This window comes from Pleuronectes platessa, chromosome 14 (genome assembly GCF_947347685.1).
Source record: "Pleuronectes platessa chromosome 14, fPlePla1.1, whole genome shotgun sequence".
NCBI classification, from domain to species: Eukaryota; Metazoa; Chordata; class Actinopteri; order Pleuronectiformes; family Pleuronectidae; genus Pleuronectes; species Pleuronectes platessa.
In genome coordinates, this window is record NC_070639.1 from 14,112,333 (window position 1) to 14,125,595 (window position 13,263).

Genomic DNA, 13,263 nt, shown 5'->3' on the forward strand with positions numbered 1-13,263 from the left:
TTCTAGCCAGGTGACCTTAATCAGTTTTGTTTTTCCATTTGACTTAACCCTTTGACGACTCTTTTATTCCCCCTGCTTGTGTTCTTGGCATCTGATAACCTGATAAGCATTGTTTGAATAAATCAAAATATTATATTTTGAGGAGTAATTGTGGGAAATAATTACTTATACCAATAAGGAAAAGGGTATGTTTATTTGGTATGAAGGTTCGTTTCATGGAATTTACATATTTGAATTACTAGCCTATTATATTGTGATGATGGAAATCTGTTAATATCATGAAATTAAGCTCGCAGAGATGTGATGGGAAGTTTCAGAAAATATTCAAACCCCTTCTCTTTTCACGTTTGCTGATGTATGATGTTAAAATCAATACAATTATTTCCCCCCCGTCAATCCACACTGAACAGACGATACTGACAAAGCAAGAACAACATTTCAGAAACTTCTGCAAATGTACTAAATGGAGAAACTTAAATATGACATTGACATAAATATTAAGACTTTTTATTGAAACACCTTTCCTGGATAGGATACGACAGACTTTGTTCACATGTGTTTGAATATATTTCTGCCATTGTTCTCAGCAGAGCCTCTCGCAGAGATGTTCGATATGATTCAAGCCAGGGTTCGGCGTGTGCCAACCAAGGGAACTCATAGGGTTGTTCCCTTAAGCTCTGCCTAGACTGTGTGTTTAGTGTCAGTGCTAGAAGGTTTTGTTTCTGGAAGTTTCTCCCATCTCCAACCAGGATCTCTGGAGCTCTGACCATCACTCCAATGGTCACCATTACCCGGGCGGCTCATTTTGGTGGGGCTTCCAGCTAACATGTGATTCCTGGCTGCTTTAAACATTTTCCATTCAAGAATCATAGAGGCCATTGTCCCAAGATACAGTCCTGTCCCTGAGCTCTGCCGGCAACTCTTTAGATCTGCTGTATTGATTTAGATCTGATGTGCATTATCAGCTGCCAGACCTGATATAGAGAGGAGTTTGTCTTTCATGTCCAATCAATTGTGTTTGTGGCAGTTGAACTCCGGGCGAGGACATCTCAGACAAGCAAGACAAATGAGACATGCTTGAGCTAACATAGCAAAGTGTCATTTTCTTTAAATTTCAGGCATTTCATAATGTGATTATGACGAACTAAGTCTAAATATTTTCTGAATGTACTGTGTGTACATATATATATTAACATGTCAGTTGTAAAATATAGGTACTGCTGGATAGCCATTCTATTTACAAAGATAGCCATATTAAAGGACAATTGCATCATTTTTGACCACTTTAAATTCAATTAGATTTATTGTTAAAACCATATAGCTTGACTTAAAACTTGATAAATACAAATTTTCCTGCTTTGCAAACATCATAAAGTATGTCATTATAAATAATAAACAAAAATGTATATCAAAAGCATGAGAAGAAAAATAGTAATTGTTGTCCACTGTAACTTATTGTATCAAATCAGTACTTATAACATAGATTTTTGGTTTGGGGGCAACACAGTTGGGCATTGTTGGATTTTTAACGTAATAAAGCTGTGGGCATTTTCAGTAACTTTTTTAAATCTTCTATTTTGATTGAAACTTTTTCATGAAACTACCACATGTATATTTTGCAGTACATCATATAATCAGCTCATTTCACAAACACGAGCTGAAAGCACAGGCCACAGAGATCAGTCTGTGCATGCGATCACCTCCAAGCTGAAGGAAGCAGTGGTGGAGTGCCAACAGCTATACCGTGCCCCCCCCCCCCCCCCCCCCCCCCTTCTCTCCCTCTCGTCTCTCCTTGGAAATGACTGTGCTCCCCTGAAGCCAGTGACTTCCCATCTCCCCGAACTCTCTGCAGCACCGACTGGTGGTGCAGAAACACTGCTTATTAGCATGCAGTAATGATGGTGAGCTGGGCTCCATTGTTCTAACACCTCCCCTCTCCTCCGCACCAATCTGTCACCATTCAGTGGGCTAGAGCTGCCTCAAATGCTTCTCTCCACAAATGAGATGGATAATTAGTTGCCCCTCACGAATGCTGCACTCTTCTCACCCCTGATTGCTTTCACCTTCTTGCTCCTGGCAATTTTGACACCTTGTAATCAGCCTGCTACTTCACCATCTCAATCCATATCCCTCATCTCTCTTTTTGGACTCCTTTTACTTTTTTTTTTTACAGCTCTTAAATCTAACATCAAATGTCCCAAAGAGAGAGATGGCTCACATATCTGTTCTTTTACTGGAAATGACTGCAAACCCAATTGTCCGGCTGTAAAGAGGAGTTTTCTTAAAACAGCACGAGCAAGAAAATACAGAGTGCGTTAAAAATATGTATAAAAAATCCTAGCTGTCACTATGAGTTTCCTCTTCCAAATAATGACAACATAATTATGAGCAAGCAGCTGTTCATGATCCCAGAGAGAGAAGCTTGCAGGTTGCACAATGTTCAACTCTTCACAGATTAACCACAAAGCATCATTAGGGATATGTACTTGCCAAAAGAATCAAGACTAAATCCTCCCCTTAGTATCCATGATGTGATGTGAAATATAAAGGTACGTGGTTTGCATCACTCTGATGATGTGTAGCCCAATACATCAGATAAATATATCGCTCTTTCACTCCATGTAGATTATACAGTGAGTTTGAGTAGTTCTCTTATATTTAAAATCCATCCCATTTTTTTTTACACCCTCCTGAGTTATTTATGAAACAGTGAAATGCTCAACACGGAAATAAGTTAAGGCTGAAATAACAACATCCATCAGTCTAATAAGCCGTGATTGACTTTTTTAGATTATGACGCCTAATACATGTAAAGGGGGGAAAAAAGGTTGTTTGCCGACTTCACACCAGCTCATCCAGCCCAGCACAAGTGTTACCAGCCCATAGCTGAGGGGCTGCGAGGTCCTCGCCGCACAACCAAGTGTTCCAACACTCACAGCGTCCCCATTTCTTTAAACATCTTCACACTGGATGGTGAAAATCACAGCAATTGTTGGCAGAGGTGTGAATAAATACTGCAGAAATAAAAGGCTGAAGCTGCCGTGTGGAAACGACGCAGGTTTAGTCAAATGATTACTGTACACATACTGTAAGAGATGTATTTTCACACAGGGAACAGACAGTGGCTGACACATCATCTGTTCTATTTCCAAATTATGATTAAGTGTTTTTCACTGGTCAAAGCTTCACTGAACTGCTGTCATTGTTTGTGTATTTCTCATAGAGTTGCATGCTTAATAAAATACACCCCTACAATGTTATAAAATGTATTTATAGGGAATACCTAGACTGTCTCAAATTAAAAACATGTAGGACATAATTTGAGTAAAAATGTAAAACTGCTTGAATATAATGCACTTGAATATATCAGGAAAAATTACCTATTAGTATTACCTATACAAACAGGAAGGTAATTGGACAACTAATTGAATAATGAGCCTGTGCCTAATGCTATGTGATGCCATCTGTGTTGATCATTTTAATGAGCATGTGGCAAGCTAACTTTTAAACTTATTTCAAAGTTATAAATATTTTTTCAACTCTGCACCAATTATGACATACAGATGCTTCAAATTATCCTGGTGAGACTCAGAGAAACAATAGGGATTCATGTGAAAATAGCACTAATCACCGTTCTAATGCCCGATTGAGGGATTTGATGCATATTGTTGGTACGTCTAATTCATAACATATGGTTGTTCTGAGAGCTATAATGCCAATACAGAGCGCGGGCAGAACTCTCATGTTTTTGAATGTCTAAAAGTAAATGGTTGTATTTTAATGCAATTTCTTTTAGAAATAAAAAAATATAAAGTAAATAGATACACATATTGTCCTACGGATGTCTTGTGCACAGATACAATGTCCCGTGAGGTTTTCTGTTTATTTGTTGGAAACGATTCAAATGATAAAAATGTTGCAAGAGTAAATGTCGGTTTTATTTGCACATATATACCATGTTATGCATCATCATCACTTGCTTTCGTAAAATCTCAACAAGTTATTAGAAAAATATATTGGGTAAAGAAGTGTACCATTCAATTCTTCAAAATTAAATAAATGGATCCAAGTCCTATTGCAGTGTCTTTTCAAATCCAGCACAGCGCGTGTGCTTCCTGGCGGTCGGGCTGACCACAGGTACAGTAAAGTCTTTGGAGGAGTTAACACCGGGGCCCATCAGTCTGCTTACACTGTCAATCGTCGTCTTCACTCTTAGGAGAGAAATGCAAGTAGAGGTGGCTGTTCATTTGGTCCTGAGGAACCACAGCGTGGCAGAACGCGCAATTATCAGGACTGCTGCTCTGAGGCGTCGCCAGCTCTGTCCCCACGTCAACTGCATCACACAGCTCAGGGCTCCAGAGAGGCTGCAGAGCAGGACGAACCAAACAAAAACAATTCATTATTCATGCTCTAAACAATCCTTATATTAAATTCATGCTGGACCACTTGGCCCTCAAGCTGAAATATCTGTTGCTTTAATGTCCCCTGTCAATCCAAAAGGCTGCACAAACACTCAGGAGCACTAAAGGCAAAATGTGAATTCATCTCTTACTCTTTGTGTTTGTTCAAGGTTTCAGAACCATCATGTCTAATCTACACGTCCATGTTGATAAATCCAGGGAAATTATCATATCGCGAAAAACTGGACCCACTTCTAAAGCGTGCTGCATGTCATTCACAATTTTTTTTATTGGGCATTTATTCACATCAGCAGATGAAATTCGGACACTGTGTTGTGCTTCTATCTGGCTCACACTTTCCAGCAAAGATGGCAAATATAACCAGAGCATCAGTGCTTGAGTAAAAAAAAGAGAAGAAAGAATCGGCACACATTACACAGTAATACATTTCAAGTTAAATACCCCGAGAGGATTTTTTTGGGGGGGGAACTTCACACCGTTTCACTACTCCATTAGCAAAGATCAATCATAAACTGATAATTTGCTACTAGTTTTCTCAGACCTTCTCCTGTGATTCTCACCTGCTGGGGTCCCCGCACACTCTCCTGGGAGAGCGAAGATGATGTGGAGTGGGAGGGGGCCGGAGGGTAGACAAAAGGCATGGGCAGTTCCACGGGCTCCTCCTCTGTCAGTGCGGACGGGTCACCACTGAGCGGTGGCTTCAGAGGCATCATGAGACCAAAGTGTCTGTCTGGGGCACTGTTCAGGAAGTCATATTCACTGTCTGCAGAGGGCGGGAATTTGACACTAAGTTTGGTGAGAGAGTCTACTAAGTCCCGGTCCTCAGGGCTGGCGCCGCGGGACGCCAGCGACTTGGGCTGGGGGGGGATATCCACTGCTGACCTGAGCACTGAGGGTAAGGGTCCCCCTGCCTCTGCTGTACGGTCCGTGCACTGGATGGGCATGGAGAACTGATGATCTGTCAGACGGCAGGAAATTATTTGACATTTTTCTGTCTCAGTCAACATGCTGACGCGTTTCAGTTCTGGCTTTAAGAACATTTCAGCAGTCAGAGAAGCTTCAGAGACATACAATACATCTCACACTAGTACACTAATACAACTTTGACTTTAAATGTATTAAAATATGAGTGTTATATTACTGTTTATAAATCCTGTAAATATAGCCAGCTTCATGCATTAATTCAATCGATGCCTTCAAGTACAGTCCTAGGTAAGGTGCTGCTATATAATTATTGTAAGCATAGGTTGATTTGATATAAGTTACTGTTTTCATTTCAACACAATTTATCTAAATAAATGGAATAAATAAAAATACAGAAGTTTGCAAAAAAATATGGTTGATTGAACTCCTTCTGGGGGAAGGAGTACGCTTGTTTTGTTAGGATAAAATAAACAGTATTTTTTTACTATTTGATGAATATTGACATTACCATTTGATGCTTCGTTTCCTCCATGGAATCTTTTCAGGTGATCTTTTTGTCTTTGTGTTAGAGACCGAATCTGCCGAAATTTTCCTTGAATTGCTTCAAATACGTCCAGCATGTCCTTGCTGACAAATAAATAAATAAAGAGTTAGGGGAAAAAAATCCAGTCTTGACCTGTACTTTCTGTGATTTAAAAAATAAATAAAAAGAATAAGATGACGCATACTTGTCAACTCTGCTGCTGACTGGTAATTTTGAAGAAACAGCAACAGGGCCCATATTCTCCTGAAAAAAGGCATAATGCATTTATAGAAAATTTTTACCACAAAATATCCAAGGAAATATTTTTAACACATCTGCATGTTTATTAAGATTGAAGTTTTGGTAACTCGTGGCTGGTTAAATAATGAACAGTAAAGCTCAAGCTGCTCAACTGTGCAGGGATATTATCCTCTAGCACCATCTGGTGAAGTAAAAGTGGATAAACCTTGTGTGGCGTAAAAAAAAGAAAAGAGGATGGATCCTGTTACAGCAGCAGTTCAAACTCGGGTCCCCTCGATCGTTTGAATAATGTACAAAACATTTAAAAGGAAGCATGAAAAATTCAAGGGCATTCCCTTCTGATCGGCCGAAATGACTGGACAAGGACAGAAGTTCCCTCAACTATCATGAGGTTATATGCCAACTGCTTTGGAGCTGTGTTAACAAGGGTGAGCAACACTAACTTAACTTAAAAGATGAAGCTCAGACGTTACAGTGCTAAAAATCGATCAGATAGTATCAATCACATGGGGCCAACACTTTGTTTCAAGCCTCATAATTAGTGCCATATTCACTACCTAACCTAATGAGTTCCTCTGTTGTCAACACAAGTGCAGCAACATCAAGCAGAGGTACGAACAGAGTGTGTGTTTTGTGTGCGAGAGGAAGCTGTTTGTTTGCTTGTGCATATGTTCAACTGTGAGAATGAAGAAAGACCTGTTTTGGAGTCATTATATAGACATTTACACACAGTACAGACCCAGAAGAAGCTCAGTGTCGGACAGCAAACATACCGGGTACTGTTTTATCCTGTAGGCACTGGCCCCATCGTGGAGATGGTTGCAGGGCTCACATTTCATCTCATCTTAAGAATCCAAAACAGTGAGAATGAACATTTTGCACAGGTGAAATTTTAAAATTTAACAAATTCTGTGTTATTTATGCCAATCCATCAAAATTTGATCTCATTGAAATATGAGCGGGGAGATGGTCTGATAGGGCTCACTAACCTGCTGATGGTGGCCTCATCGATGTCAACTTCACTTGAAGTTTTACAATCAACTGCTGCTGGTCCTCTATCTGCTTCTGAAGTGTTTGAGTGTATCCCTCATAATATTCTGTCTGTGAAAATGTAGTTTTTGTTATTTAATTGTTAGCACCAATATATGGAGTCAGGTTGAAGCCTTTACATCAGAAAGTGACACATTTTCATCTACAAATATGTTATAATTAACATTGATTTCTTTCTCTTTAAAAGTAGACGAAACCACAACGAGCAAACACACTTTCAGTGAGTGACATATATTAAGAGTTTCTCAGGAAACAGTGTGAGCTGCTCGGTGGAGAATCATTTGAGCTACACCGGTAATGTTTGGCAGATTTTACACACAATTATATTAAGACTTTCTCCTGAAGTTACCATTTTCTGCAGCTCTTTTTTTGCATTGTCCTTCTCGATGGAGACCTGGCGATAAGCTTCGAAAGCTTTGTTGAGCTGGTCTCCAATGTTCCTTTCCATGCCGTGTGCTCCACAATCATCACGAACCCAGTAGACATGAGCCCTGAGAGTGAATCCACAAAGTATTTTCTTTTAAATTACAAACAATCTGTTTGCAAAAAGACAAAAGAAGTTTAAAGAGCAGTTTTGGGGGAAACTGATTGAATCTTTTTGCTTGTTCTATTGCGTCTTTGCACCACATCAATCCACTTTTAACACACTTTTAAAACAGATGAAAGTCAGTGGAGTAGGGCCAAAACCTCTTGTTAATTTCTGTGAGCCAACCCTGAGTGAAAACACTTCCTAATATCTGCTGGCTACCGAGAAAAAAAGGAGAAGAAAAGAAATTCCAGTGGAGTCTCAGCCACTTGCATGCAAAAGCCAAATTGCATTCACATTTCAACAACTCAGGCCTTGGAGGGTGTAAATGAGCAAACTGAGTGTGAAGAAGTTGCTCAATGCATCTGCAGATATCAGACATAAAAACCACTGACCAGGATTGATGATCCATTATCTGTCCCAGTGTCTGTTGTGACGTTCAGAAAAACGTTTGCAACACAATCTACAGTTTAAAAAAAAAAAAAAAAAATGGACGTGTGGTGCAAAACAAACAGGAGATCATACCAGAGCTGCTCGTCATTAATTAACGCTCGATCCTCCTGATCAATGCCATAGCAGCACTGAAGGTTGACAGGGCAGCAGCAGCCGGGTCACACAAGTTGAGTCAAAAAGAAAGAATGATAACGAAGCTCCACCGGGACACATTGAAGAGGCACTTCACAAAACTCCAAACCCCATAGTTCCGTATTTTCTACGGTGTTAGTGAATGGTTAGCTTTAGCTCATTCAACCGGTGGCGGATCAAGCGTCCTGGCAGACACTCCTCAGCCCGGCTCGGCCCGGCTCGGACCCGGCGTCTCTCCTCTTACCTTCATCCGAGTTCACAGCCACCAAACAAGTCCAAATGAGTTGTTCTCACTCCACCGCAGCGTCTTCAAAAGTTGTCTGAGCAGCAGCGGAGGATATGGCGTGTGAGTGTGTGTTTGTGTGAGTGTGTCAGTATGTGTGTGTGTGTGTGTGTGTGTGTGTGTGTGTTTTACATAGCCCAGTTGAGTTGGGAACTTCCCTCGGGGAATCCCCCCGCGTTATGGACTTCCGCCTTCAACCGGGCTCAGCCAATCAGCGCGCTGCATGAAGAGCAGCGCTGGGGCGGTGAGCTGGTTGAGGGTTCTTCCATCCTACGCGTCTGCAACCTCTGCAGCAGTGTGTATGTGTGTGTGTGTGTGTCTGTGTGTGCGTGTTTGTGTGTTCGTGTGTGTGTGTGTGTGTGTGTGTTTGTGTGCGTGTGTGTGTGTGTGCGTGTTTGTGTGTTCGTGTGTGTGTGTGTGTGTGTGTGTGTGTGTTCGTGTGTGTGTGTGTGTGTGTGTGTGTGTTCGTGTGCGTGTGTGTGTGTGTGTGTGTGTGTGCACGTGTGCGTGTGCGTCTGCGTGCGTGTGCGTGTGTTAAAACTGTCACCAAACCTGAGCTCCTGCAATCTGCTCATTTTCATTCTTTTGTCACTGAATATCACTTTTCTACTTTCAGCAAGTTCTGGGGCAAGGAGTGAGCTGGTTTCTGTGAAGATAAAATAACATAATCCCTTACTAGTCCCACAACGGGTTAACCTGCAGTGTTACAGGATCTTCTGCTTTTTTCATGAATGAAATCCTACATCTAAATTACTGTACTATACAAAATATTTAGACTGACAGAAAGATTGCAAAGTCTTGAGGGAGAGACTAATGCATTATTGGCTTTATCTCTTTGGCATGAAGTCGTTGGAAAAACTATATGTAAAATATCACAGGCCTTAACTTGCACCCTGGTAGTTCAACCATTGCTTTGATGTTCCCAGAGCTTTCTTTAAAATAAATAGAGGCTCTGCTCTACAGTCTTAGCTCCTCAAACACTGGAATGGCGTAACTCTTGCATTTACATCCTCCACTGTACCAACTGGAGGAAAACTCTAAGATAAGCGCATAAATTCTTACTTTTCAACAATGTTTTGCTTTTGTTATTTCTGTATTATAGCAAGTTGACCTCCCTCATGTTGCATTGATTTATATTTTAAAACTATAAACATATTCCCTCACAAAACAGCCCCATTTACATACAGTGAATTTAGATGTAACAGTCTATCAGCAAACCATAAATAAGTGTTTCCAGATGTAGGTTTTGCGTAGTTTTAGTGCCTCCTGGTGACTGAACCATTAACATGTGACCACAGTTTGTACCACACAGGATCAAGCTCTTATAATGTGGCACAGCCACAGACTCAGGGTATAATGATGCACTGCTAAAACCTGTTCAGTGCCAAATGAGAAATACATGTTGAATGTTGATGGCTGAATATCAAGTCCTAGGGGGAAATGAGCCATATAGCATGCAGCTGTTTTATTTAGGTATTGATACTATCTGTTAATCTTAGAAGGCAAAATCTAAATATACATAAAAAGCCTTTTTCCTAAATTCAGGATGAGTGGTTTACTTACCTTAATAAAAAACACTACCTGTGTTTTTCTCCATGTCTTTCCCATTAGCAGTATAGAGAAGTGATGCAATACTCTGCTCTAGTGACTTCATGGTTAATGACTCTACTGCTTATAAACACCAAGTGCTCTCTTCTCGAAAACTCCCACAGTTTAGTGTGAGAATACGCAAGACTCTAGATGATCAAGGTTCATATTTCTGTATCAGCTCTGACCAGGATTAAATGCATCCATGTTCCAGAGTGCATTGTGTGTCACACTGAGAACTGTGTCCTCACCAAAGGGAAACCCAAGAAATGCTTGCAGCACGCAAAAACAATGACCAGCAGATGGCAGCTGAGAGCGACGTGTTGTGATGACCTATATCTTCTTATAACTTCCCCAAAGACACTTTATTTTACAAAGTTATTGAAACTATGTGATGTACCAACTACAGAAATTATAAGTGAAACTATGTGATGTATCAACTACTGAAGTTATAAGTGAAAATATGTGATGTCCAAATCCCTTAAGTTATAAAACTGAGGCATTTCTATTGTGAAGTCTCACTTGCTCATTTAGGAAAAGCATAAACCTGACGTCTCTATGTTTACAGTTTCCATTTATGTTTTATGATTTTACATAGTGTAAATAAACATTGAATGGTAAAAAACACATTGTAAAGTGTGAGGTGGGTCACAGATAAAGGCAATCATGATTAGTTTTAGTTTTCTCTGTTGAATTAAACTTTTTTATGACATCACTCTGCACAAAGACTCGTCATTATTATATTTTTGCTCTGTGCTGTATTTCGTATACAAATTATAAATTTACAAGTAAAATTATTTACCGGCAACTTTCATTTCAGTATTATTATACAGTAATTACATGTTTTATATATGAATGTCCACACGTTAAAGCCCCTTTAATGTCAATAGATGGAAATGGAAATTATACTACAAACATATTCACATTTAAAACAAATGTTACAATTTATCAATCAATGAAATACATTTGTCAACAACGTATTATTAGTGATGTAATTTAATATATTAATTAAGTATTTTATTACATTCATCTGTCTACCTGTCTCGAACCTCACTATGTCCAGGAAAAGATTATCCCTGAATTTGTGATCGATATATTTATACATTTATAAATGAACTGGTGAAGCTTACAGGTCTGATTTGAGCTTGAAAAAAACTATTGTTCAGCAGCTTTTCTTTCAACAGCTTAAATTCATTGGATAACAACGGTCATCAACCATCTTTAGTGTTTAAATTGCACGCAGGAGGGTGTTTGTGTCCATTTTGATGAGTCAGTCTAATTTCCCCCTTAATTATTGATTTAATCCTGAACTGTGTAACAATGACACAGCATTGACACATTAAGGCTCCGGTGGCCTGGTTCATCCAGCGATTGTTTCCTTGCATCCTGTCACAGAGATTGTCATCTCTTACCCTCGCTGACCTTTCAACCTCCACCTCTGCTCCTGCTGAGGGTGATTTTTTCCCCACAAATAACCCAAACTCACACACACACAAACGCGCGCACACACATGCACACACTCTGTCTGTCTGTGGAACACATATCTCGCAACACATTCATCCAATCGACTTCACACTCAGCATGTGTAATGTAAATTTCTTGATAAAGTGTACCGCCAAGTGTGGGGCGCAAGTGTATTGTATACTCTGATGAACTCAACTTCAAACTTTGAAGTGATGGAACTATAGTCTTCTGGTTCTGGTAGGAAATTTTTTTGAACTGATAACCAATGTTTTGATAATTGAGTAATGGGTGAGTCATTTCACTGACCTCAGAACCCTTTACCTCAGGAACGATTTTCACTTTCTGTTCAGCCAACAATCCCCCCCTTTGTCCTGCTGTTCGGGAAATCTAAATGTTACCTAACAACACCAGAAAATGAAATTAAAGAAAAATTATTTAGGAATATTAATTAACTGTTCTCTTTATCGACTCAACCTGAAGTGACAGTGTGAGCGTGAACCGCACAAAAGATGAGAGAAGTGCAAATGCGATAAGACAGATTTATGAAGACTCCGATGCCCTTTCATGTTGCACTCTGCTCTGTTTGATCTCTCGCCCCTTCTTCCACTCTCTGTTTTTCTCTTCCAAAGTACCAAGCTACTGAATATACCCATGTGTGACGCATAAATAGACTAGCACGTCAACATTTTCTCACATTTCACAATGATGCATTTCCGTCAATAATAAGTGCATTTCCTGCGTTGTGAGAACACAGCATGAACACTTCAGTAACCCACACTTATTAAAGGGTACAAAACAAGAGGAAGTTAAAACACAGGGTGTTGTGTGTTCATTATAAATGACAATTACAACACCAGTATCAATCTGTGTTTCATGCAGCCACGTGTGACGGATCTGGATGCTCGATGTGCAGCACTGTACATCTCTGTTGAGAAATTAGTGTCCCAATTCAATTCTGATCTTATATCCTGATCTCACCACTTACTGTACAAGGGGCCAGGAGTGGTCCAGAGGCCTCATAAATTTCGGCAGGACCAATCTCTGGGGAGATGCCGTGTCCTCAGTTTTACCCTTGGAGAAGACATGTGAAAGGGTCAGATGTGTTTTTTTTTTTGCCCCTTTGTCCATTAAAGGACACATGTGTACGTGATTCATTGATTGATCTATGCCCTCAATCTCCACATTAGCGGGACGGAAATACTTTTGTATGCACAGCACCATGGCCTATCATCTAATGGTGTCTTCTCCCAGCCAGACAATCATTGTCCTTTTAGTGACGTGTCAGTGAGAATACGAAACGTGCTGCTTTCAGGGAGCCCTTCCCACCACCACCATTCTTGATACACACCGTGCTGGAGCCTGGCTGAGCTGAGCAGTAAATCCTGAGCCAGTGAAGGTTCCAACAGTGTTTCCTCCATGTCTGGCAAAATAAACAATCTGCTGTAGGTCTGCAGAAACAGGAGATCAGACAGAGGGCAGAGCGGAGGACTCCGGCATGCCGGGGGGAGGAGGGACTCAGGGGGAAACACACTGATCAGATTTCAGGAGCCCAGAGAGAGAGAGAGAGGAGGAGCAGACTGGCTGTCTATAGAAACCCACACAATATAAATGATAGTACAAAACACAGTAATACAAATAT

General features: G+C 40.3%; 1 protein-coding gene across 1 annotated transcript; it reads right to left on the bottom strand.

Moving 5' to 3' along the window:
• Nucleotides 1–3,916: 3,916 nt before the first annotated feature.
• tank (TRAF family member-associated NFKB activator) lies at nt 3,917–8,717 on the bottom strand. The gene is made up of 8 exons (XM_053440536.1): nt 8,535–8,717; nt 7,529–7,670; nt 7,119–7,230; nt 6,903–6,973; nt 6,074–6,132; nt 5,854–5,972; nt 4,982–5,379; nt 3,917–4,364 (listed from the first exon to the last, which is right to left on the bottom strand). Exons 2-8 carry the CDS (start codon nt 7,625–7,627, stop codon nt 4,194–4,196), a joined length of 1,029 nt encoding a protein of 342 aa, XP_053296511.1. The 5' UTR covers nt 7,628–7,670; nt 8,535–8,717; the 3' UTR covers nt 3,917–4,193.
• Between the last annotated feature and the right edge of the window lie 4,546 nt (nt 8,718–13,263).

Excerpts from the sequence above, each read along its gene's own strand:
- tank (XM_053440536.1), bottom strand. The coding sequence starts at position 7,627 with ATGGAAAGGAACATTGGAGACCAGCTCAACAAAGCTTTCGAAGCTTAT. Across the intron at positions 6,974-7,118 it reads GATGAGGCCACCATCAGCAG|ATGAGATGAAATGTGAGCCC; the intron begins GTTAGTGAGCCC and ends TGGATTCTTAAG. Across the intron at positions 5,973-6,073 it reads GTCAGCAGCAGAGTTGACAA|CAAGGACATGCTGGACGTAT; the intron begins GTATGCGTCATC and ends TTTATTTGTCAG.